General features: G+C 46.4%; 1 protein-coding gene across 6 annotated transcripts in view; it reads left to right on the top strand.

Moving 5' to 3' along the window:
• Positions 1-26,541, top strand: part of RFFL (ring finger and FYVE like domain containing E3 ubiquitin protein ligase) — a 66,516-nt gene that overhangs the window by 24,561 nt on the left and 15,414 nt on the right. For 4 of the 6 annotated variants that reach the window (XM_059150110.1, XM_059150109.1, XM_059150108.1 and 1 more), the window contains exon 2: positions 23,085-23,272. In XM_059150110.1, the coding sequence (XP_059006093.1) occupies positions 23,093-23,272 (180 nt within the window). In that variant the 5' untranslated portion in view covers positions 23,085-23,092. Of the gene's footprint in view, positions 1-1,017; positions 1,123-23,084; positions 23,273-26,541 lie in introns of those variants that run through there. The other 2 variants (XM_059150112.1, XM_059150107.1) reach the window with 2 other exon arrangements.

The raw sequence follows: 26,541 nt of genomic DNA on the forward strand, positions 1-26,541 counted from the left end.
GAGAGGCAGGCAGAGAGAGAGAGAAGGAAGCAGGCTCCCTGCTGAGCAGAGAGCCCGATGCGGGACTCGATCCCAGGACCCTGAGATCATGACCTGAGCCGAAGGCAGCGGCTTAACCCACCGAGCCACCCAGGCGCCCCAAAGGAATGTTTTTTGATGCCTCACATTTTTTCTTCTAGTTTCTAGCACTTTTTCCTTTGTAGCATTTTGTAGGTTATAATTTATATAATTTACAACATTTGTGTGATTATTTGATAGAGAGTAGACAAAAATATGTCTGCTTTGCTTTCTGGTATCTAACATAGTACCTGCCTCATAAAAGGCATTCAGTAAGTGTTTGATGAATGAATAACTGGTTGATTGAATGCATGAATGAATGAAGTGACTTAAATTCAGTTTTAAAGAGGGGTAGAATTGTGGACAGGTGGAGCAAATGAATAGGAAATTCATGGTTTAGAAGTGGAGGTGTGGATTAAACTGCTTGTGTAATTTCAGAAGGTGGGAGGAACTGGTTTGGGAAGAGATGAAGGGTTTGGTCTTGAGTGTACTTGCTATGCTAAATTCAAGGTACAGATATCCATCTAGCAAGCATTTAGAAATGAGGTGCTGAAACTAAAGGGTGAGACTGATTCTGGGTATTTCGATTGGGAGTTCTCTGACGAAAGGCTATGGAGTCTATTCATTCAACAATAAGTGAGCTCCAACTGTGTGCCACACAACTGTGTTATAGGGCAGGGGAGCAGAGTTCTGGCTGATAAGGAGCCAGCTTGGTGAAAAGAGCTGTGGAGAATGTTCCAGACAGGAAAGGAACCACAAGTGTGCAGACCTTGGGGGCAAGGAGTAGTCTTTTTATTTTTGAGAAACTGAAAGGAGGACTGCCAAAGGATTAGAGTGAGGTGAATGGGGGTGGGGTTGGGGGCAGCATGAGGTAAAGCAGGAGAGGAAGTCGGGGCCCACATCACATGGGGCCTTTGTGGACTATATGGGGAGTCTTAAGCTTTACCAGAAAAGCATGATGGGAAGCCACTGAAGGTTTTAAAGCAGGAGAGTAACAAGCGGTCCAAGATTATTCTGACTACTGTATGGAGAAAAGAGAACGGCGAAGAGGAGGCCAGTCAGGAGGTGTGTGTTCTAGTTCTTGAGAAAGATAACAGCACACAGAGCAGGGTATGGCACTGTATATGATGAGAATAGGGTATTTGTGGGATAGATTTAGTTTTTTGAGAGGGAGCACATGCGCATGTGCAGGAAAGGTGGGCAAAAGAAGAGGGAGATTGACAATCTGAGGGGTTTGAAGTGGCAGGGGGGCAGTGGGAGGTTGGGGTACCAGGTGGTGGGTGTTATAGAGGGCACGAATTACATGGAGCACTGGGTGTGGTGAAAAAATAATGCATACTGTTATGCTGAAAATAATTAATTAAAAAAAAAAAAAAAAGAAGAGGGAGATGGAGAATCCCAAGCAGGCTCCATGTCCAGTGCAGAGCCCACCGAGGAGCTTAATCCTGCGACTTTGAAATCATGACAAGCTGAAATCAAGAGTCGGACACTTAACCGACTGAGCTACCCAGGTGCCCCTAGATTTTAAAAGAACCAGGTAGAATTCATTAGAGAAGGAAAGAGTGGTAAGTACAGAGCCCTAGGGGTTACTTAGGGACCAAAAAGAACCCAGGGAAAGACAGGGAGAAAGGTTGGTCTTTGAAGTCAAAAGGGATTCGAGCTTCTGTACTTTCAGTGGAAAGGGAAGGGGAAAAGGGGGCCTGCAGGAAGAACATGGGTAGGTCATCTGTGTCCGGGACTGCAGGGAGGTCAGGAAGGTGGAGGACTTGGGAAAAAGCCATGCATTTAGCTGTCAGATCTCTGAGGATGTTGGAGAGGGCTTTTGTGAAGCGGAGTGGAGTGAGCTAACACGTGTGTGACCTGTGGGTGAAGGAGGGTACCATTGCTTTGTGGGGGAAGCAGGGAACCGAAGAGAAGTGGGGAGGCTGAGAGCCCGCTTGCACAGACCTGCACAGAGAAGCAGGTGTGCGGAGGCTGACGTCTGCTGAGCCCCGACCTTGTGTCCGTCCCCGTGCCAGGGACCGCCCCGAGTCTGCTTTCTCTGTGTCTAAACAGGGTGCCTAATATTACAGTGACTCCCAGAATGAATTTCCAGATTTGAAGGGTATGTAAGACCTTACTCAGGGGTATGGGAAGGAAATACTAGAACTAAGTTTTTCCTCTATTTTTATCTTTCTCTTTGAAATTTCTTTTTAGTACTGGGTTTTAGATAGTACAGTAGCACCATTTGAACAGTAGCACTTGCCTAATTTGCTGTTACATGTAGAGATGTTGGAGATGTGCTAATTTTTTTTTTTAACTGATGGTCAGAAATGGTGCTCTACTGGTTTAGTGAATAAAGGGGAATGTTTGAGATGAAAGGGAAAGATGAGGCAGAAAGGAGGAGGGGAAACCAGCGTGCCAAGTAGCTGTACATTCTTTTAAACCTTTTCAAAACCCTGTGGTGCTGTTGCCCCCACTTTGCACACAAAAAACTCGCCCACGGTCACACAGCTAGGTAAGTGCTAGAACTGGAATTTGAAGCCAGGTTTGTTTTACTTGAAGGTCTTATTATCTCACTTATTTCCCCTTTACTCCCCTCCTCTGCTTGATGCTCTCATATTTTCCCATTTCACTCTCACATATTAAAACACTCATTTGCAGTGGAGGAACCGGAGGCAAAGGTGAAACGAACGGTTCATGGTCCCACATCTCATGTAGGGCACCAGCTGGACTCCTGATCCATGATTCCCACGGCACCACCACTGCCTCAAAATAAGTAGTCGAACCCCAGCCGAACTGCTTTGGTAAAGCAGGTGAGGAGGTTTCTAGTTAGGAGGGGAGAGGGGCTGAGCTTACACATAGTAGAAAAGAGTCATGACTCAGATCCTACTTTTTGAGCACTTTGTGTTGTTAAGGGCTTGCATTAATTACCTCATTTAGGTTCTCCATTTTATGGAAGCAGAAGCCAAGATCAGGGAAGTGAAGCACCTTGACTGAGGTCACAGAGGAAGACTGTAAGTTCTGTCTAACTCTAGGCCCCATGTCCTCAACCCCGCGCAATGCTGCTCTTTGGAAAGTTGCTGTGGAGTCATCAACTAGAGATGAATAAAAGACTTTGGAGCCCAGTGGTGGCTTGGTCCCAGTTGTATGAATTTGCTGGGCACCCAGTCCATAGTCTTCCAACGTTTCTGTAATACTTGGTAGCTCAGGTGTGGAAAGGCTGGGGAGTTAGAGGAGAAGAAAAACGTAGAATAAGAGTTCAATAAATCAAAAGAGTTCAATAAATCCTGCTTCAGAGTGTAGAGCTGGTGGAGTTCAATGGATTGTGTTGTTCAAGGAAGCTGTGTTTGAAATTAATTTTTATAATAAATGTCGTAGTTCTGTTTGATGTAAGGTATACTGGAATATGGAGGGAAGAATGCCAAGCTGATAAGATGGGATCTTTGACCTCCAGAAGGTCAGAGAGGCAGATCAAGTGCTTTGCCGTTGTGCATGATTGAAGGGCATGGAGAGGTGAAGGGTGGAGAAGTACAGGAAAGTCACATTATACAGACTGGCTTGTTGCAGATTGAGGGTGGCAGTAGGAAGGGCTAGCCTGGTGGGTGCCATCTGTTTTCTCAGGAAGACCCCTCAGGGTTTTGGTCACTGTATTTTGAGATACAAAATATTTTGAGCTTACACATAGTAGAAAAGAGTCATGACTCAGATCCTACTTTTTGAGCACTTTGTGTTGTTAAGGGCTTGCATTAATTACCTCATTTAGGTTCTCCATTTTATGGAAGCAGAAGCCAAGATCAGGGAAGTGAAGCACCTTGACTGAGGTCACAGAGGAAGACTGTAAGTTCTGTCTAACTCTAGGCCCCATGTCCTCAACCCCACGCAATGCTGCTCTTTGGAAAGTTGCTGTGGGGTCATCAACTAGAGATGAATAAAAGACTTCGGCCTGGTTCTCAGGCCACAAAATTTGTTTTGCTTTGTACCTGGAAATGATCAGTCAGTCTTTGGGGACAGCACTATATTCAGACTTGGGTGACTGTGCTCAGAAAGGAATGATAGTTTGTTACTCCAGAATGAAGGAGCCCTTTCCTATTGACAGGATTCTGGATTTTGCTAGGGTACTGCTTTTCTGTATCAAAGAGATCTGAGAAATGAAATTTAATAATACTGAGCTTGCTTGGTGAGCATGGAATAATATGATAGAATACTTGTGGGGGAAGTTAGAAAAAAGCTAAGGTTATTGATTTGCCTTCTATCTGCTCAGTATTCTACTAAGTGCTTTTGCATACAGTAGGACATTTAATTCTCCCAGTGGGCCCATGGTACTCAATTTACAAAAGAGGAAACCAAGGCTCTGTCCAAGCTGGTAAGAGGATGAACTCAGATTGGAAGGAATTGAGTCCCTCAGATTCTAGGAGCCCACACCCCTAAGTGCTACTGTATGCAGTTCCCACTTAAACTTCATGAAAGAAACTTGTCCCACAGCAGAGAAGATGGCGTGTCACTTAGTTGCAGTATTGCTCAGTCTTGGGTGATTATGGAGTCAAAATAGCCTCCTCTACTTTTAGATTTTTTAAACTTTGTAGATCACACTTTGATGTCATCACTGTTAAGATTTTTTAAAAAGATTTAAAAAAATTTATTTGACAGAGAGATTGAGATCACAAGTAGGCAGAGAGGCAGGCAGAGAGAGGGGGGGAGGAGCAGGCTCCCCGTTGAGCAGAGAGCTCGATGTGGGGCTCCATCCCAGGACCCTGAGATCATGACCTGAGCCGAAGGCAGAGGCTTAACCCACTGAGCCACCCGAGTGCCTCAGGATTTTCTTTTTAAGTAATCTCTACCCCCAATGTGGGACTCCCAATTCACAACTCTGAGATCACGAGCCACATGCTCTACTGAGCCTGCCATGAGCCCAGATGTGGTCATGTTTTTTGTTTAAATATGTTAATACCTTCACCTGAGCCCTTTTGTCTTCCCGTCTTCTTGCTTTTAGTTTGGAAGACATTGCATCATCTCTTTGGAGGGACTTTCAATATCTGCACACACTGGTTTTGCGTTTATTTTATTATCTTAATTTTATGGGTTCTGAGAGTCTTCTAAGCTCCTAACTTGTCACCCTCCCTCCCTCCTTCCTTCTCTACTGGATTTAAACTCAAATTCTGAGTCTGACTTTGGAATACTTCTCTGGCTCCAACCCAGTTACCAATTTAGCCGTGGCTCTGTGGATTGCTAGCTATTGTTATTAACATCCCTCCCTTCATGCCCACTTGTATCTCAAATCCAGTTACTCACTGTACCTATGTGTCCTTGATTTCCTGCTTGAGTGTCCTTGTTCCTGTTGTGTTTTTGGCTTGGAATGTCATTCTTCCTATGAAGCCGCCTTGTCTGATCCCTCACTGGGAGTAATCACTTCTTCCTCTGGGTCTCATAGTAGAGAATTCTCTTTTATGTCTCCTTTATGGCACAGTATCCTTTCTACTGTATATTTCAGTAGTTTGTGTACATGCCTTTATCTCTCCTACTAGACCATAACCTCATGAGCAGATCTATCTGGTTGACCTTTGTGTCACTAGAGGTGTCCAATTCAGTTCTCTGCACATAATGTAAATAGATAGATAATAAATAAATAGATGAATGAATAAGCAGAATTTTAGTTTCTGCTCATTGGTTTGGATTCCCCCGCCCCCTTCTTTGCCCTTCTTTTTTCCTCATTTCTTCCTCTCTTCTGGGTTTTCCCTTACACTGACTCAACCAGCTTGTCTTCACCACTCCCTTTTCTTACCCAGATTTTGCCTCATTCTTTCGCTATTAGCAGTCACTGTGTGGGAGGGCCACAAGCTGCTGGTCAGATTTTCTCCATCCTTTTGTGGCTTTATCCTGTCCAGGAATCATATGACCAGCATGAGAACTGAGTGGTGATTACATTAAGATCTTAATAAAAAGACCATATGTCAAGAGAACAAACCTTAAGGTTTGTTATTTTGCCTTCAGTAAGAAACTTTCTGATCCACATTTCAAGGGAGAGGGAAAAGAGTCCTTGGGTACATGAGAGGTCTAGATCAAGGCATATATTCACACCGTGAATTGTGGGGTATGAGAGGTATCTTACTGGACCAAAGAAATAACGTCAGGAGCGGCAGAAGCTTCCTCTAACTGTTAGTGTTGAATCCTGGAACTTTTTCGACAGCTGGAAGGAACATTAGAGATTTGCGTCGTCTTACCTTCCTATTTTCCAGATGAGAATACAGACCTGAGGAGGCCAACCGATGGGCCCATAAAAACTGGGATATTTGTTGTCTAGCATTTACTCCCAATACTGAATGTAGCTTGTGGGGGGAACTACTAGCTCTTTGAAAACAGTGGAAATTTCCCTTCAAGTGGGGGCTTCAGGTCTCTAAAACTGGAGAGCTTTTGCTGACATGTGGACTCCGGTTGGTAGCTGGCTGGATTGGGGGCAGTGTTCACCAGAAGGGCCCTTTATGAACTGTGGTGACCACTCCCGGTGGTTCCTGTCTGGGGGTCTGCTCAGTGGGGCTTCCGGCTGATAGAAATCTGTTCCTTCTACTTTTGAAAAGGGGCCCACGTTTAATAATAAAAACATTTCCAGTCTTCCTTGCTCTTTTTCTCAGCCCCCATATTCCAAATTTTGTTTCGGGCTCAATTTTTTTTTATCTCAGCCTATTTGTATTATTTTTTTATCAGGTAGGTCAGACGTCAGTAGGAAGCATAGGAGAGACAGAGTGGCTTAGAGGCTCAATATTGGTTTTTGGTGCTCTTTAGGTGAATCTTTTCTACCCGACTCGTAGAATAATGTATTTTACTGTCCGTGAAATAGTGCTCAGTGAACCGGTTGTTGGCAGATATGAAGGGTTACTGTTTTGTGGCTAGGCAGTAGCAGTGTAAATAGATCAGCTGGCCCAGAACAGGAAGTCAAGTGCAAACAGGATGTGCTTGTCTTTACTGTAATTTTGTGTGTCTGTGTTTTGAAACTTGGTGTAGTTAAAAAGTCAAGACTTCTAGTATTTGAGCTTGACGGAAGATGTCTCTCTTTCTGGTTTGAAAAGAAGCTAAGGCAACTAGTCCTTCACTGCCCTTGCCTTTATACAGGGACACATCTTTCTTCTATGGATCAGGCCATTCTTCCTGGTGCATGACAGGTTTTCCTCACCTACACCATGTTGCATCCATGTGCTTTATAAAGTGAAACCCCTGAGTGCCTGCTGGTCTGTTACTTTTGGTAGATAAGGGATCCAAGCTGTGCTTCGCTATTTATTTCTTAATAACAATAAGAAATCTTAGCCTAGGGGCGCCTGGGTGGCTCAGTGGGTTAAGCCACTGCCTTCGGCTCAGGTCATGATCTCGGGGTCCTGGGATCGAGTCCCGCATCGGGCTCTCTGCTCAGCAGGGAGCCTGCTTCCCTCTCTCTCTCTCTGCCTGCCTCTCCATCTACTTGTGATTTCTCTCTGTCAAATAAATAAATAAAATCTTTAAAAAAAAAAAAAGAAATCTTAGCCTGTAATTCACCAGCATTTTAAATTACAGGTTCCTTTTTTTGAATTCCAGGATTTTTAGCACACCTTTTGAGTGTTTCCCGAGTATGGTAGTTTACAAATTATCCCGGGGCCTTGTTAGACTTTGAATTGAAAATTTCCTTGAGTGTTGGAGGCTGGATCTAATGCTAACTGTTGAACTGTTTTACCCTATAGGCAAGTTTCTGGAGAGGACATTAAATAAGCAATTCTCTTGGGGTGGGGGGATGTGTCACTCAGCTGGTAAGCAGTTTTAGGAACCCCTGTTTTCTGAATCCCCTTCTCATTCCTCATTGCTTCTCACTGCTGAATCCTGCTTTATTAGGTTCGTCCTCAGGCTGGATTTGAATAACTCCTGTGGGGAATAATCTTGTGATCTGTGGATTATCATAGCCACTATGAGCTATTCCAGAACAGGTCCATTCTGATGGTCTCCAACCATAAACTAATGAATATGGGGCAGGTGAAAGACTGGGTAATGTTTTTTATGCAATCTGTATCCCTGCACATTGCAGACTGTCCTTCCACTTCGGAATTCCAGGAGCAAATAGGTCACGTGGCACATCTTAGCATCGGTGAGGCCAGCATTACCATGTGAGCACTATGGCATCCTTGAGTCTGTCAAGGAGTGGTGAATGTGAGCCAATCTGCACTTTATATGTGGCAAAGAATAAAACCCGAAGACCAGGTTAAGTCCATGTGTTCTTTCCAAGGAGAGAATATGAGGAGGATATGAAGGTTTTCTTTGTGGTATGAGGCAAATTCGAAATCTCCATTTCTACTCCTTGGGATAGATAGTAGGCATATCACATCCTGGCAGGCGCAGAAAACATTTCAGAAAGTCAGCATAATTTTCAGATTGAGATCAGACATCAAACTAAGCCAAAGGTCTGTGGGAGGAAGGGGGTGGTTGGTCTGGATTTATCCTGGATTCATCGCAAAACATTAGACCCCATCTGACTTCAGTGCAGCAGGGCGGTTATGGAGCACCAGGTGGGGTGAAATGGAGGGGAGGCAGAGATATTCGGTTCTCTGGCTCTGATGGCCAAGAGGGTTGAGGAACTAAGGCAGAAAGTCTAAACTGGCTGCGCTGTGGGGAAAGTGACAGACTTGTGGGCAATGTGGTAGAACTGGGAAGAAGTGTCACACCTCAGACCCCCTATGAGAGAAGTTCTCCCAGGATTCCATAAGTTCTTCAAGGATAATGAGAAGACTACATTGAGGGGCGCCTGAATGGCTCAGTGGGTTAAGCCTCTGCCTTTGGCTCAGGTCATGATCTCAGGTACCTGGGATCGAGTCCCAACTGGGCTTCCTGCTCAGAGAGCCTGCTTCTCCCTCTCCCCCAGCTCGTGCTCTCTTTCTCTTACTCTCTCAAATAAATAAAATCTGGGGGTGGGGGGTGGGGATAAAGCTACATTGAGCCTGATGTAAAGGTATCATCAGGTCTTAAAAACAGTAGATAGGGGAAAGAGCAGATAAATTTTATCACTTTAAAGAACCTTGAAAAAGATTTTATTTGTGGCCAGCTTTTTGTGAGCGCCTATTAGGTGCTAGGCTCTGGAGTAAATGCATGACATGCATTATTTTAATCCTTTCTGTTGCCCTTTAAATGCAGCTGGTTCTGTGTTTTTGAGGAAAATTAGGTGTAAAGGGACTAAATAACACCAGGGCTCAGAGTCCTCGTTGACTCTCCCCTATACCATACACTTGGCTGCAGTAACTTGTGCGGTCCACTTTGAAAAGGCAAACTGCATAATTTTTTTTTTAATTTTTTAAAGATTTTATTTATTTATTTGACAGAGATCACAAGTAGGCAGAGAGGCAGGCATAGAGAGAGAGGGAAGCAGGCTCCCTGCTGAGCAGAGCCTGATGTGGGGCTCGATCCCAGGACCCTGAGATCATGACCTGAGCTGAAGGCAGAGGCCTAACCCACTGAGCCACCCAGGTGCCCCCAAACTGCATAATTTTGACCCTAGAAAGAACTCAAGTCCCAAAGCGCTGCCTTTCCCCAGGGCACGGGCTGTGCCAGAAACCTGCTCAGCGAATCCCTGGCTTTGTTAATGGTTTTGTTTGTTTGTTTGTTTTTTCAAATATTTTTAAGTAATCACCACACCCAATGTAGGGCTCAAACTCACAACCCACTGAGCTTGCCAGGCACCCCTTTGTTAAGGTTTCCATCCCGGTTGCCCAGAAGTCAGTCCCTGTGATAGTAGCTGGTGAAAGCAGCAGCTTCTTCAGTCTAGAAAGAGCTTGTCTGGTAAATCCTGTTTTCTGCACAGGAGTACAGGGGCATCAAGCTCTTTATCCTTGATGAGCTTTGTCATCAGTTTTGATGGAAGAAGGATCCTGTGATAATTAAACTGCAGGTCCGCTTATTCTGTTTTCAGCTTGTTTGAAGACTGTACTCGGAACTGCTTTCTTTCCTGATTGACTTGCCCTTTGGGCCAAAATGCCTGGGCTGAAATTAAATGTGTAGGCTTCTCCGCTGCAGTGTTCAATCTGTCATCTCTCCTGAACGCCACACTAAGAAGCAGCCATTTAATTGGTCAGACCCCGAGGGTGAGATTTTGGCACAAGTCCATTGGTTAGAATTACTTTTCCCTGAACTTCATAGCAGATGCTGAGGTCCCTCTGCAGATATCTGTCATAGGCCAGTTGAAACCAGGGAGTTTTCAAGAACATTTATAACTTGTGATTATTGTGTATGGTTTTCACTTGTTTACAACAGTTATCACTTCAGGAAAAGAGCTCATTTATTACCAGCGGAAAGTGAAACCTCTCTCCTTTCTCCTTCTTCACATTGTCGGTTTAACCCTTTGTGCTCCAAAACCCTCGGCTGTGGTTTCTTGTCTCTTGCCATGCTTTTCCTCCCCCCTTGCTTGGGCTGTGCCTGTCGGTAGCTACCGGCCAAGCTCTGCTTAGACCCCGGCTGTATCTGGTGCAGCCTCTTCGATTTCTGCCATTTCTGTTCTCTGTTATTCTACTTCTCCATGTGTTGTTTTTATTTTAATTTGTATTCTTTACAGTTCTTATCGCAGTGCTGTGTGTTCTGGAACCAGAGCTCTGGGAGGTCACTAAAGCCTTCTGTTCCTTTTCACGCAGGGAGAGGATGGACATGCCAGATCTTGTTCGTCCTCGAGGCTGTCCCTTTCTGGCTTTCTAATGCTGTCATATCGGATAATTTTAACATTTTTCTGCTACTTGTAGAAACTCACTGTTGTTTTTTAAGTCATCTTAGCAGACACTAAAAACTTAACTTCACCAAGTGTGAGGTAGGCATGTTCCTATTAGACCTTTGACTGCTCTGGTTATTTGTGTTTAAAACCCTTAATTTGCTCATCACCCTGGAATCATGAGTGTGGCATTTTCAAGCATGAATTTGTCTTTTTTTTTTTTTTTTTTTTAAAGCCCTATTGCTGTTATCATTACTAAGACTTCAGCAAACACCTGTTGTCACACTTACCTGACACTCAGGCTCACAGTTAAGCTGTAGACTTCTGTTTCCACTCCCTTACTGTGGGAGAATACTTGAATTATACAGATTTTAGCTCACTGATTAAATGCGTGATGCTAGCATGCTCACCCCCTTGGCAAGTAATCATGCGGTGAGGGACCTTGCCTGGTTCTGTTGCTCTCAGAGTCCCTGTGTCTGGAAGAGGGCTTGGCCAAGAGTAGCGCTAACCAGACGGGCAGAAGAATGAATTAAAGTTATTGGGAGGTGTCCCGAGATGCTGGGAGAGCACAGGCAGGGTCAGAGGAGTTTTTCCAGAGGAAATAAGTGCTGCACGAGGAGGTCAGGGCCAAGGGGATAGCTCACAGGAGGTTCCTGAAAATCAGAATAAGCTTGGCATTTGAGGGGTCAGAACAGCAGCAGAGCTGGAGCTAAGAGCTTGGAGGGTAAGGCCCTGAGCACTGAGGATTTGCTCTTCTCATGGGTACCAGTGAAAACACTTATTAAAAGGAGAGCAATAGAATATTAGGTAGTTGAGACGGTTAAGTCAAAAACCCCTCCTCTAGGTGGAACAGAGGTGGGCAAGAATAGAAACTGAAACCTCTTAATATGGATTAATATTTCTCTTTAGAAAGTTGGGGGTCTGTTTATAGCATTAGTACCCTGAAGTGGTAGTAGGTTGGAAATGGGGTTGACTTCCTGGATGTATAAAATAGAATTCTGGATTCCTCGGGATGGCTTTTTAGTCTGCTGCACCTCTTATGAGGTCCTCGTGTGTTGAAAGGGCAGCTTGGCTCACCGGTGATGTCCACGGTCTCTCCCGCAGGCAGCTCACTGACCTGCTCTTCCAGCACACAGCCTCTGAGTGACTAGTGCCATGGGGAGGTTGTTGTGGAGGGTGAAAGCATCCCTCTCTTTCCATAGGACCGCAGATTAATAACCCTCTAGCTGTGTGACCCTGGTCTAGTTAGCCAACACTTAGGGTCCAGCGTCTGGGTTTATAAAAGGAACATTTTAATTTGGATGTTTGCAGGATAATTGTATAGATGCAGACAAAACTACTCACTTGTGCACATGTTAGGTGTTCTGGAGAGTTTTTACTTTTCCTTTAAAAAATGGTATTTTCTAGGATCATCTGAGAAGGGACTTCTGAACTCCGGAGTTTGAATACCTTCTATTTCTTCCTTCCCTACCCCTGAAATAACAGCACAGGAAATTCTTTCACCTAAAGCTTTGATCTTTTATACTGAAGTCTACCCTGGGAACTGGAGGACACAGGAGTCCTAGTATCTTTGAAGTCTGACATCTCAGTGTGAGTGGAGGCTCTGGGAGCTGGTTTGGAGGGAGGCAAACATTTAATCCTTAGCCCCATGCCTTATTATAATGCCTACCCTTTGCTGAATCTAGTCTAGTGCCATCTTGTGCTCTTGGTATGATATCAGAAAGCTGGTAAAGGTTGGCTCCCTCTTTCTTCTGAGCACCTGCTCTGTGTCCAGCCTGTGAGGTGTAGGTAAGCTTGTTCCTGTTCCACCGAAGCTCAGGGAGGCCACTTTCTCAAGCTCAATCAGTTATTCAGTATTAGAGCCAGGATTCAAGGTCATGTTGAACTGATTCTAAAACCAAAGTAAAACATAGTTGGGCTTTTTTTTTTTTTTTATCTCGTCCATTTTCTAAAAATTTAAGTCCCAAATGAAATTCCTCTCTAGGAATTAGGCATTATCTACTACCCACATCCTAAGGACTACTGCGGAGGCTGGGAAATATCTATTAGGATCTAAAGCCTTTGGAAATGTTTTCCTCCACTGTCCTCCAGCCTGGTGAATGATCCCTTGTCAGCCCAGACACTGCCTCCGCGGAGCCACTCATCTGATTCAGGCCCGAGGTTCTCTAGTCCCACAGTATACCGGTCTCCTCTGGGACTTAGAGGTTCGGAATTCTTTATTCTAAAAGGAACTTCTCAGAAATGATCTCAGTGTCACAGAGAACATGCCTCACTGTCACCGCCCAGCAACTGAGGGCAGTGTGTACTCTGCGACTCACTTCCTCGCCGATGAAACAGTGGTCCTAGCTCATGCTCATTGTGTCGTCACCGCCACTTTAAATCTTCCCTGGTCAGGGCGGGCACCATAATAGGCAGGTTTACTGGAAAATTTCAGGTGTGACTCGGAGATTCTGTTTTAAATTAAACAGTTCTGAGGGATTTCAAGTTTCTTTTCAAACTTATTTTTTAAAAGTAAAGAGCCTTCCAAGTTGAGAGATGATTTTAAATTTCAGGTGAGTTTTCAAGGGTTGATTCTTGATTGCGTGGGTGTTATGATCAGCTGTGTCAGAGCCCCTCCCAACTCAGTCCCTTAGGTGGTAGCAAACTCAAGCATGGGGTAACCAGAGAGAGGAAAGAGTGAGAGACATGTTGGGCTTTCCAGCCAGTAATCACTACTGAACATCTAGGCAGTCTCCATTTTATAGTTTGATGATGACTTCTTTTAACATGTTATTTATTAATCACTTATTATAGGTTAGGCACTTTATGAATATTATTTTTCATCCCTACTTATACAAGTGAGGAAACAGACTCAGAAAGCTTGGCTCCTTTATACTGAAGTCTACCTTGGGAACTGGAGGACACAGGAGTCCTAGTATCTTTGAAGTCTGACATCTCAGTGTGAGTGGAGGCTCTGGGAGCTGGTTTGGAGGGAGGCAAACATTTAATCCTTAGCCCCATGCCTTATTATAATGCCTACGCTTTGCTGAATCTAGTCTAGTACCATCTTGTGCTCTTGGTGTGAGATTAGAAAGCTGGTAAAGGTTGGCTCCCTTTCGTTTTCGATAAAGGACTTTTTTCAGAGTCCCTTTATGTCACTGTAAATGTTGACAGAATGCTTTGGGCCCTAAGGAGAGATAACTAGTACTTGCCTCATTGGCTGTATTGATAAAATACTTGAATGTTCCTCTGACCTCTGTTTGCTCATTCCACCAATCTGGGTGCCCGCTGCGAGTGGCACTTCCTAGATGCAGATAAAACAGTGAAGACAGATGGGGTCCTTGCCCTCGGAGGTTCCAGTCTGCAGGTAGATAGGCTATAAGCAAACATTTATAATGACAGATTATAGCAGTGCCCAGGAGGGCAGCAGAAAGGGCAAGGAGAGAGCGTATGACTGAGGGGGACTCCTCTACATGGCTGGCGTGGGAGTCGTGGCCTGAATGATGAGGAAGAGAAATCCAGGAAGGAAGGAGCTCAGAGTGTGAGACTGTGGAAAGGCCACCACGGCTTGAAGCTTAGTGAGCCGGGAGAGAAGCAGCATGGCACAAATCAGGGAAGCGGGCAGGGACTGGTGGGATAGGCAGGGTCTTTTAACCATGCCAGGAGTTGAGTTTTCTTTCTAAAATGCAGTGGTGGTGGCGGCGCACCTGCACAGCTCAATAGGTTAAGTGTATGACTCTTGGTTTCAGCTCAGGTCACGATCGCTGGGTCGTGAGATTGAGCCCGGGTCCAGGCTCTCCACTCAGCGGGGAGTCTGCTTGAGATTCTCACCCTTTCTCCCTCTTTCTAAAAAATAAATAAATCTTAAAAAAAAAAAATGCAGTGGGACTCCATTAAAGGCCTTTAACTGTGTGTGCATTGGGGAGAAAAAGCTGGAGAGAGGCAAGAACGAAGCTGGGAAACTAGTTAGGAGCAGTTCTTTCATCCAAGATGCCATTTTAAACTCTGGAATTACAGTAGATTCCTGCCCTCATGTGTTAATTCTAGTTAAGACAGTTCACATGTAAGCCAGTCATATCAGTTAGTGCTAACTCTTCTGTGTGAGATTAGAGAGTGATATTTCAACTGAGGAGTGAATGGCAAGAGGGAGCCAAGTATGTGGGATCGTGGCAAGAAGAGTCTAGGTGGGACTTCAAGGAGCAAACAGCAAATTCTAAGGGTCTAAGGAGGGAAATGTGTGTGATAGATCAGAGATGGTGATTGAGATCACTGCTGGGGCAGATAGGGTAGGGAGAGGAATTTACGACATCTTCAAGCTTAAAAATAGTATCCACGGCCACTCGACAGGGCTCTGCTTGGGAGATAAGAGTGTGTTCAGAGAGGATGCCAGAGACAGCCTGGGAGCTCCCTACCTCATTGAAGGAGGGAGGGGATGACCAGCAAGGAGGCTTTTGAGGTAGGCAAACGAAAGGCACAGAGCTGTGGAGAGTGTTTCAAGGAGGAGGGAAGGGTCACTCATGTCTGGCACTGCTGGGACGTTGACTCAGAGGAAGATAGAGAAGTGTCACTTGGATCTGGCCACTTGGGATTCCTTGGTGACCCTGCAAAGAAGAAATTGGGTAGAGTGGTTCAGGAGAGACTGCAGAGGGTAAAGAGTGAATTTGAGATTGAGGAAGTGGAGTCAAGTATTTGGAGACATATCAGTGTAGCAGAGAGCCAAGAAAAAGACCTTTACTGAGGAGTCAGGGGTATGGGGTCAAAATATTTTGTTACTGTTTTTTACGAATATTCTACTAGATGCTTTAAAATAAAACTTTTAATTGTAATATGAGTAGAGTATACAGATTTAAAATTTAAATTTTAAATGTATGATTTAAATTTCACAAAGTGAACATCTGTGTATATAAACAGCACTCAGACTAAGAAACCAAATGTTCCCAGAAGCCCTCTTGTTTCCCCTTCCATTTATTATCCTACCCCAAGGATGACCACTGTCCTGTTTCTAACACCGTAGATTAGTTTGCCTGTGTTTGCATTTTGTATAGATGGAACTGTTTAGTATGTGTTCATTTGTGCCTGTCTCCCTTCCATTATTGCTAATCTGTACTGTCACTTAATCACTAATTTGTTTATTCTCAATGCTGCATTTAAATAGCACAATTTGTTTTTCTGTTCTGTTGACGGACACTTGGATTGGTTTTCACCTTGGGGCTGACAGTCTGTACTGCTATGAACCTTGCGGATTCCTCTTGGTGAATGTATTTCTGTTAGGAATGTACCTGGAAGTGGAATTGCCAAGCGATGTGTGTGTGTGTGTGTGTGTGTGTGTGTGTGGTTTATGTTGTACCAGTTTACACTGTGTGTGTGTATGTGCGTGTGCATGCATTGTACCTGTTGACACTTCTGCCAGGTAAAGTTAGAGTTCCAGTTGCTTTAAACCCTTGTCTACACTGGCTAGTATCCCATTTTCCCATTTTAGCCATTCCAGTGGGCAACTGGTGTAACATGTTCAGTTCTACTCTGTACTTCCCTCGTGACCAGGGTGAGTTTTTAAATCTGGGAGATCCTGGAGCATGCCTCTGTGCTGATGGGAAAGCTATGGTAGAGATGGAAAGCTTCAAAAACTGTACACTCTCCAGCCCATTCCCCTCAGACTGCTTTTGTTATTATTTGACTGATTGTAGAATCAGATTGTAGAATCAGATTGTAGCCTGCAGAGCACTGGCTTCACAGTGGAAGCGATTCAGGTTCACATCTTGGCTTTACTACCCTCTGCTATGACCTTTGACAAGTTATTTCACTTCTCAGAACTTTGGTTTTCTCACCCAAAAATGGGATGAACATTTCCAATGTGCCTTGCCAGAATTGTGAGGCTCACAGGATAAAGGGCTGGGGAGTCCATCCATAGCTCAGTGCCTGGCAGATGAGAAGCATTCTTCCAGTGGAGAATGATGACTTTCTTCTTTACTTCTCAAAACATGTAATTACTTATCGGTTATTTCAAAGAGGCAGAGCTAAGCCATATTGATAGACTTTCATAGCATTTCCTTTCAGAGTCATTGCAATTGTACTTTAATTGCTTTTTAAGGATAATATACAAGATGAAGCAAAGCCCATTCTGTATTAACGATCCACAACATGGACCATTTCTCCAGGTGCACTTACAGGCTGGCTGCTTTGAACAATCCCCGGAATATGGTAGTGACCGCAGGCGGGCTTGCCACGGAGCCGGTTTCTGGTTTGCTGTGTCGGAAACATACTTCTTCGAGGAGTGTGGGCATGGTGATTAGGTTTTTTTAAAAAAGGATTTTTGTGAAGTCTTACACAGTGGGTTCACCCTATGTCCATTAATTCTGAGATCTTGGGTCTGTGGAAAGTCCGTTGCTGCAGAAGTACCTTGGCACACAGCAGTTAATTAAAGTCTGAACAGATTGAAGGAGAACACTGGGGACAGGACTTTACTGTCTTAGATTTGGGTGGTTAGCAAGGTGGCTTGGAGCTGCATCACACAGTAGCCCTTATTTCCCTGGGGTCCTCACATTCTGAGCCTTCTCCTCCATGGGTCCACTCTGACCCTTCTCTCCTCTCTGACCCTTTTCCTCCTCGGGAAAGCCTGTGACAACCACTGATCCCCTTAAAATGACTTGCCTGGGGCAAATGAACAAGTGAAGTAACTGTCTTAAAATTACTTAGGATTCTAGGACTTTAATAGGGAGAAATCACATCATCTCCCTTCTTGCCTCCAACTATGGTTGTACTCAGCCTACCTGGGCTAGGTCATTTATCTTACCCTGTTATTAAAACTGTAATTTTCCTGTTCAACAGAGCTTAGTGTCCCAAGAAATGCCAGTATCCTTGTCAAGCTGACAGACTCCCAGGTGCTGACTAGCCATCCTGGCCCCCTCCCCACAGGGTTCCTCAGCAGGGAGGAGCAGGTTTTCTCGTTCCCCTCAGCCCTGCACCTCCCGTCTTTCTCCCTGTGGAAGAGGAGGGCCTGGCAAGTTTCAAACAAGTTCCGGAGACTGTGTTTGAGGCTGAAATCACCAAGTCCACATCTTTTCTGAAGAGAGGGGGAGGGGATCGGGGGAGGGATTTTTAAGCTCTCTGAGAAGATTTGGTCATTTTCTTTCAAAATCAGGAGGCTTGCAGATCAGAGAGCCGAGCGTCTCATGGTGTCGCCATAGGCAGAGCTCACTACACACCCCACAGTGTGTTCTGTGGGGTTCCATTTCCAGCCCTTCGGCAACATCATTAGATGCCAAGGGGCTATCTATCCAGGGTCAAAGGATGAGAAAATACCGCCAAGAAAAAGGTGTTTGGCTTGTATGGCAATGTTAAAGTGACCACTCTTTCCTTGCAACTCCCCGAAATAACCTCGAATGTAGTTGTTATTTAGACGTATCATTTTCCAATCTGGCAAGAGAGGACTTTTAACTGATAGCTTTAGGAAATGGTATTTAAATATAAGTCAAAAAGAGTAAAAGCGTAGTCTTCTGACGTTGGTGCCCCTGTCTGGCTGGGCTGCGCCAGTCTGTAGACATTTTAGCACCAGAGACTTCCCACTGAACCCCTTTCCGTGCCAGTCCCTTCCCCGCATATACACGTGCCCAGGATAAGGCTCTGTCCTCCACCTGCCTGAGGGGCCTAGGCAGTAACCCAGAGGCACATTTCAAGTCTTCTCCCAGAACCAAGTCCTTCTGAGCCTAGTAGCCAAAGACTTGCTTAGGCCGACCGCTCTGCTTTCTTTCTGTGCTCGTCACGGAAAAGATTAGAAGCAAAGTTGGGGCGCCTGGGTGGTTTAGTTGTTAAGCGTCTGCCTTCAGCTCAGGTCACGATTCCAGGATCCTGGGATCCAGCCCCATGTCAGGCTGCCTGCTTGGCAGGGAGCCTGCTTCTCCCTCTGCCTGTGTTGCTCCTGCTTTCTCGGTCTCTCTCTCTGACAAATAAATAAAATCTTAAAAAGAAAAAAAGAAGATGATTAGAAGCAAAGCTGAGAGAAAATAGTGCTGAAAGGAAATATGTTGTCTTGGTTCTCAGCTTGAGGAAGAGCTTTCTTCACTCTCCTGTCCAGATGGCGGAGTTGAGCTGGGCAGCAGTGCTTCATTGGCCCGGAGGCCCCTGGGGGCCAGGACCTGGTGGGCAACCTAGTGCCCAGCCCGCTGCCGGTGCCCCCTGCATGCTTGGAAGAGCATGGGACTCTAAACAACATACAGCAGTCCGGCTGCCGGTTTTTTCCTATCGATCATGCCTTACCAAGCAGGCCTAGCGCTCCTGTGGCAAAGGCCTCACTCTCAGAAAATGCCACATGCAGATTCCTTGTGCAGAGGGAAAGTGTGTTTCCTTCTTGTGGTTCACTGCATCCCACCCCCTCAACCCCTTGCCTTTTTACTTCATTCGTTCACCTTTGTCTGTGGATGCTCCAAGCTTATCTTGGGTGACCTCTGTCTTCTCTCTGGGCCAATCTCTGGTGAAAGAGGTGACCTTTCTTCTGCCCCCAAATCCAGTCGGCAGGTCAGCTTTCCTCCCTCCCTCCTCTCCCTTCCTTTCTTCCTTCCTAGATTTTATGCATTTATTTGTTAGAGAGAGAGAGCACAGGCAGGGGGAGTGTCAGAGGGAGAAGCAGACTCCCTACTGAGCAAGGAGCCCAAGGTGGGGCTCCATCCCCGGACCCTGGGATGGTGACGTGAGCAGAGGGCAGACGCTTAACTGACTGAGCCACCCAGGTGTCCCAGCAGGTCACCTTTCTTTCTGCTCCTGGCTCTTACTCCTACCATTTGTTGCCAGCGTCCCTTCCTCTGCAAGCGCTTCATCTTTGGGGGTCTCCTCCGCAGTCCATGCCTGCGTCTGCATCTCTCTGTCTTAGTGACCTGAATCCTCTTCAACTCCGTCCTTGTGTCTTCCCAGAAGTTTCTTCAGAGAATAGTTTATCTTAGTGTCTGTGCACATCCTTACTTCTCCGTCACTTTCCAACCTACGGCTGTCAGTCAGCTTCTGTCTTCCTTACCTGCTCACGTGAAGAACATGCTCACATTTTCCTAAAATGTCCATTAGGGATTTTGTATTCCTGTATTCTACTCTCTGGTCATTTGACAGCATTGATCATTTCTTCTTGAAACTCAAAACCCTCTTCCAGGTCGCCCACCTCTGAGCAGTCTTCCTGCTGCCATTGTGCTGGTTTCCCCTGGTAGCTCTTTAGGTCGGGTTCCCCCAGGGGTTCTCCCAGGCCATCCTCTGAGACCGTCATCCATCTTCTGCCCTGTTCTGGCTTTTCGTGCTGCCGGTGGTCTGAGGATTCTGACTTTCTCCTCAACCAGGACTGTCCCTTTGGTGTGGTGTGTATCCACCAGCAAGCCCCCGGGGTACAAAATGTAACCCGTCATTATAATTGCCCCCTTCCTTCACACACAGACATATGCCTTGTCCTGAGGGCTTTGTCCCTTACTCCAGCTAACAATTCCACTCTGTGTCCTGTTGCATAATTCAGAGACCCTGGGATTCGTCCAAGACTTTTCTCTCCCTCTTCCTCCACCACTTCAAACCACTGACACATCCCACGAGTTCTGTCAGAGATCTGTCTGTCCCTTTCTCCTCCTGTCTTGCCTATGCTACACCAGCTGCCTGCTCCCAGGCTGCTTACTGTCAAGAGTGCCCACTATAAAATGCAAATAAGATCACAAAACTTGATTACTTGAACCCCTCATTGTGTTTCACTGCCCATAGGATAAAGTCCAGTTTCCTTCCCCTGTGGTTTTTCGTGGCTGCTTGTCTACCTGCCCTACCCTCATCCACCCCGCTCCAACACTCTATAGTTTCCTTAATGCCATGTTGCCTGCTATTTGCTTTTTCTTGAAAATCCCTTTTACTCTGGGCTTCCCGATGAATACCCAGCTGCTCCAACAGCAGGCTACGTGTGGCACGGCATTTGAGAAGTCTTCTCTGGTCACCCCTCCTCTCCGGAAGAGCCGCTTGTGTCTCTGTCTTCCAGCCCCCGGTACGCCGCACGAACCTCTGTTAAGGCACTGATCACCCTTAAATTTCTGGTTTGGGTTTTACATTTCTTGTTCCTCTCCTCAACCATGAACTCCTCAAGGGCAGGGTCTCGGCCTTACTCACCTAGCACTGGAAAGAGCAAGGCATTGGCTTCACTAAAGCCTGCATGCCTGGGCAAGTGAAGATCCTGACAGAGGCTGGCAAATCACTGCCACCTTGTCCCAAGGCCACTCTGCTTCTTGTCTTGCCCCCAGCTCCTTCAGGTACTTGACCCATTCTGCTGATTCTGTGACAGATCTCCCTGTCCCTTTTTGGAACGAGTCAAATGGTAATTGTGGCAAAACCTCTAGGTTTCCTTTTTATCTGCGCCTTGCCAGAGAAACTGAAGTTGAAACATCGTTACAATGCTTAGAGCTTCCACTGATCCTTGTTTAGTGCCTCATAGGCTGGAGAATGTCCCCTGAGAAAAGGAAGCCCAGAATGGTAGAACTTGTTGTAAAGATGGATATAGTCAAGTAGGGCTTGGGCCTGGGTCTTCTGAGTGTAGATCCTGTAATCCCTTGTTTTACTCTATATGCGGTCTCAGATGCTTTTGTCAGCAGGTGATTTCAGGAACTGCAAAATCCCTCTTTCCGAGAGGGGCCACACTGCTGTCACCCTTATCTTGCTAACAGAGAACTCATCCGGTTAACTGCTCTTTCCTTTGTTATTCCATGTGAACTATTCATTGCAATTGTCTTCCAGGAAGTTGGAGGCTTTAGACAACTAAGAGTGAGTCAGAGAGAAACGTTGATGTGTAGGAAATGGACCTAACACAGTTATTTAAAATTCAAATATCGTGTGAATTCATTCAGTAGTCTTTGTGGAGCCACCTGTCTGCTGGGCGCTGACACACAGGGGCCACAGGCAAGTGGGGGAGACAGGTGTGGGTCGCACATGCTTACAAAGTGAACTAATTCTAGACGAGGAGTGTGGAGAAGTGCTGCAAACTAAAAAGGCCGAGAGTAGTCAAGAGACCTAAGGTTACAGCTGTGGGAGCCAGGCGGTTAGTTCCCCCTGCTGGGTTTCAGGCTTCTTCTGTGAGATGGCTAGGGTTGAATCGGCCATCTTCTTGTTGTCAGTGCTTTCTAGCTTAGCATGTCTCTGAACTACAATTTAACAACGGCGCTTTCCATGAGTCAGGAGACAGAGCTGGTACCGTTCTTTTGTGTGAACTGATGATTGAGCAGTAACACTCACAAATGTTTCATTTATTATCTCTGTAAGCAGAGAGGTCAGGCTCAGAATGTCCGTATTGACTGCCTTGGTCTACTGAGAAAAGCACACTCGTATCACAGCAGTGCTTGGTGTTGCCGTGGACCCTTTGCAACTGTAGATTATTCTGACATTTGAGGGATTGGGTTTTCTTCTGTGATCTTAAAAAAATCACCTGCCCCTTTGTCCCCAGTACCCATATTTGATATGTAAAATGAGAATCAGATTCCAAAACTTCTTAATAAAGCCACAGAGGCCCCTGTTGAGCGCGGCAGCAGATGTTACCGGAGTGTCTTCTGTGTGCACGATGCTGCTCGGGGGCAGTAGACACAGGAATAAGAAGTCATCCCTGCCCTCAAAGAACGTACGGTGTAGCAGCCGCAGACAGAGGGAAAGACAGAGGGTAAGAGCATCTGTGCGATGAATCGTTAGAGATGCTGTGAGAGAGGTGCAGGTAGGGTTGGAAGTACAGGGAAGAGCAGTTCGTGCTGCTGCCCAGAGGAGAGGAAAACAAGGGGAGCAGCATGGTCTAAGAAAAGAACGTTCGGTTTAGGGTCAGAAGACCTGGGTCTTCAGAATCTCAGTTCTCTGTATACTAGCAGTGTGGCCCTGACTTCTCTGAGCCTGGGTGGCCTAATCTATGTGAAGGAAATCGTGATACCCCCTTCACGGTCAGTGTGAATACGGCCTCACACGCGGTGCATGCGTGCACTCAGTTGATGAAGTGCCATCTCGCTGAACTCTAGGAGTAGGTTCTTGGGCCTGAATAAAGTGGGTTTCAGGCCACTTTTAATTGCTAAGGCGTTTTCATTTGAAGTTAGATCTCCGATTAAACCAAAACAGGGATCAGCTGCCTTTTAGAGGTAGTGCGCCAACTTGGCAGCCCGTGTTGTCCTGGTGGAGCAGGTGTCTGTGCTCTCCTCCTGGGAATGGTGGCAATTGTGGAGAAGCTGGAGGTGGCAAGAAATCTGTGGCCCCTGAAAACATGTCCTCACCTCGACTCCCGACTTGGGCAGCAGGTGTGGATTGAGCTCCCCAGCTCCCGTGCGCCCTCTCGAAGTGGGGGAGTGGAGTGAAGGTGTATCTTAACCCTGGCTTTTCTCCCCTTCCTCCCTCGCACCAGATTTTATCATGTGGGCAACCTGCTGCAACTGGTTCTGCTTGGATGGACAGCCTGAGGAGGCCCCACCGGCACAGGGAGCCAGGACACAGGCCTACTCCAACCCTGGGTACAGCTCCTTCCCTTCCCCAACGGGCTCGGAACCAAGCTGCAAGGCCTGTGGGGCCCACTTCGCAAACATGGCCAGGAAGGTGAGTGTTGACTTCTTGGCCTTCTTGGCAAGCTTGGTTCAACCTAGGCTCTTGGGCAAGCCTACTGACCCCTCTGTAATGCTTGCCACCTTGCCTTGGCCCATGAGGTGCCGGTAGATAACCCACACCTGATCCTATCACAAAAGCGTTAAAGGAACGCTAGTCAAAAGCAAAGCGTCTTAGCATCAATCTAGAGCTAGACAGGCCTGAATTCAGACATTAGCTACACTGCTTACTAGCTGTTATGACCTAACCTTGCTGGAGATTCTTTCTCCCCATCTCTAAAATGGGGGTGCAGCAGTCACGCCCATCTCACAGGCTCATGAGACGAGCATGAGCTGGGCTACCAATGCAGCAGAGATTCTTTCTCCCCATCTCTAAAATGGGGGTGCAGCAGTCACGCCCATCTCACAGGCTCATGAGACGAGCATGAGCTGGGCTACCAATGCAGCAGGCTGTGGGGTCACTCCCTTCATTGGCTGTCGTCATGAACGCCTCACTGCAGATTAACTTGTTCTGTGCATCCCACGCAGTGCCGGGGACACCTCAGGTACAGCAAGAGCCCAGCGGGACAGAGACTGGGGCTCCTTTACTGTAGCGATTTCGTGGGAAATGCTCGGCAGCTGTGTTTCCAGATTGGCGAGCTGTGGGGGATGTCACTGGCTGGGTAATGGGATGTGGGTGTGGGCTGTCCCTGCACCAGTGCCCAGAGGCAGCACGTTCTCCAAGGTCAAGCATGACTGGGACTGAGGGTGAACCCCGATCTGGGAGTTCCCGCATTCTGTATTCTTCTGCAGAACAGAGAGGTCTGCAGTCCTAGATGGGAGGTTAAGATGGCGATGATGGGAAATGTGAGAGGAAAGGCTACTTTTAAGCCATGTGCTATATGCCAGGGACTGTTGTGTGCAATTTAGATATTTTGGTTTCACTTTAGCCTCACAATAACTCTGTGATGGACGTTTTAGGATCCCTGAACGCCCACTGTACATATGAGACACTGAGGTTTCGAGTGTAGCAGTTAAGAAGGAAACTGTCTTTGTCAAGTTCCTGATAAATGTCACATGAGATCAAAAAACAACTCCTTTTCAGGTTACGTAGGTCGTCGCCCAGGATCCCTTGGCTGTTAAATGGCAGAGCTAGGACTCAAACTCAGCTCTCTGAACTCTCCGGCTGTCTCGCAGAAGACATTCAGCACGTCTGAATTCCTGCAGCGCTCACCACCCGCCCTCTTGTACCCACAAGGTGGAGGAGGATGGGCATTTTGCTCGCGCCTTGCTGTAGTGCAGTGAGGGTGGACACGTAGCTGGGCTTTGTCAATAGGTGCTTGGCTGCCCCGGTCACCATGAGGACACAACCAGAGAGGCCACTGCGGGTGGCAGCGGGCTGTGGTTCGGCCGGCTGCCGTGCCACTCCTGTAACACTGAGGCTGGAAGTTTGAGTCCATAGATGGAGGCCAAAGCAGGGACTAGCGGGAGCTCGGTACCTCATGGCCTCAGTCTTCTCAGGGATGAAGATGGGGGGGTGGCTTTGAGATCTGAGAGGAGATGGAAGAGGCCCGGGGGCTACTTATCACATGCCCGGCACAGAGCTTGGCATTTCAGATGTCTCCTCCCTTTGAACCCTTAGTGAAATATATACTATTATTTTTTCCTGTTTTATAGATGAAGAAATTGTTCTCTTACTTAAGATAGTCGTTTCAAGGACTCCTCAGGTGCATCTGGAGTCTGTCAGGTAGTCAAAGATCTTGCTGTTTTCATTGTTTTACACTGAGAAATGGTAGGAACAATGGCTGGAAGAAGTGGCAAACTACCTGGCATGAAAGGAATAGGAAAGGCCTTTGTTTAAATGAGGCAGCGTGAATTTGCTGTAGGTTTAAGCCTTTTTTAAAAAATATCATTTATACTGTACTGTATGGAGTGGGGAACTCTGTGGAGTGAAGAGGACAGTGATGGTGATCACACTCAGGCCGGCATGCTGAGCATGTTCAAAAGCATGTTGGGGCGCCTGGGTGGCTCAGTCGGTTCAGTGTCTGTCTTCGGCTTAGGTCATAATCTCAGGGTCCTGGGATCGAGTCCCACATTCGGCTCTCTGCTCAGTGGGGAGCCTGCTTCCTCCTCTCTGCCTGCTGCTCCCCCGCTTGTGCCTCTCTATCACAAGGAAGGAAGGAAAGAAAAAGAGAAAGGAAGGAAGGAAGAAAAGTATGTTGAGAGAACCAAGGGAGTTCTTGACATTTCTCAGCCAGGAGAAAGAATGAATGAGCAAGGAAACTGCCCCCAGAGAAGAGAGTGGGGGGTGGGTAAATGTGGAGAGATGCTCTGTTTTTCTGTAGAGTGCCTATTACCACCTGACATAAATGTTTGCAGACTGCCTATCTTTTTAGATGGTACAGAGAACAGGGGTTTTGTTGATTCTGTTCACAACTTTCTCCCCAGTGTCTAGAAGAGCAGTGACTGACACATAGTAGATAATACAGTTTTATAGGTAAACGATGGGGCACCTGGGTGGCTCAGTTTAAGTGTCTGACTCTCCATTTTGGCTCTGGTCATGATCTCAGGGTATTTCGGTGGACCCAAGGTGGGTTCCATGCTGGGTACAGAGCCTGCCCTCTCCCCCTCCCCCCATTTAAATAAAAATAAGTAAAGGAAGGAAGGAAGGAAGGAATGGGCAGTTGAGTTGAGAACAATTTGCAAAAGAGGAAGTAAGCTGGAGAGTTTCTATTTTCATGACATTGTGGTTGATAATTCCATGCTGAAGATTTCAGTGCAGGCCCGATTTCATAGCACCAGCGATGTGCTAGCAGCTAGACAATTACACAGCTTTGTGGATGGAGCTGGATAGGCCTTTCCCTCCAGGAGCTCCCTGGTTGTGGGTAAGGAGGCCCACATTTACAAAGATCTAATAGCAGCTACGTAAATTAAATGCTGGGGAATCAGACATAGCTGGCTTTAGGTAACTCTAGCTGGAAGAAGGAACCTTTATTGATCTGTAAAGCAGTGGCTGAAGTGAAGACACCAGATGTGGGGCAAATGCAAGGTGTACTCAGGAACTGTGAATTGCCTGTTTGGCCAAGGGCAGGATCCCTGGGAGAGTTGGGACAGAACAAGGTAGGATCAGGTGGGATCAGGTGGCGGAGGCCAGGACTGCTGTGGTAGGGAACCTGTAGTCATCAGACCATGAGGAAGCTTGAGAAAGATTTTGAACAAAGGAACAAAAGAGATAAAGAGAAAGCTTCTGTAGCAAAAAGAGCTTTTGGGGTGTGGGAAGAAGAG

This window comes from Mustela lutreola, chromosome 15, assembly GCF_030435805.1.
Source record: "Mustela lutreola isolate mMusLut2 chromosome 15, mMusLut2.pri, whole genome shotgun sequence".
NCBI classification, from domain to species: Eukaryota; Metazoa; Chordata; class Mammalia; order Carnivora; family Mustelidae; genus Mustela; species Mustela lutreola.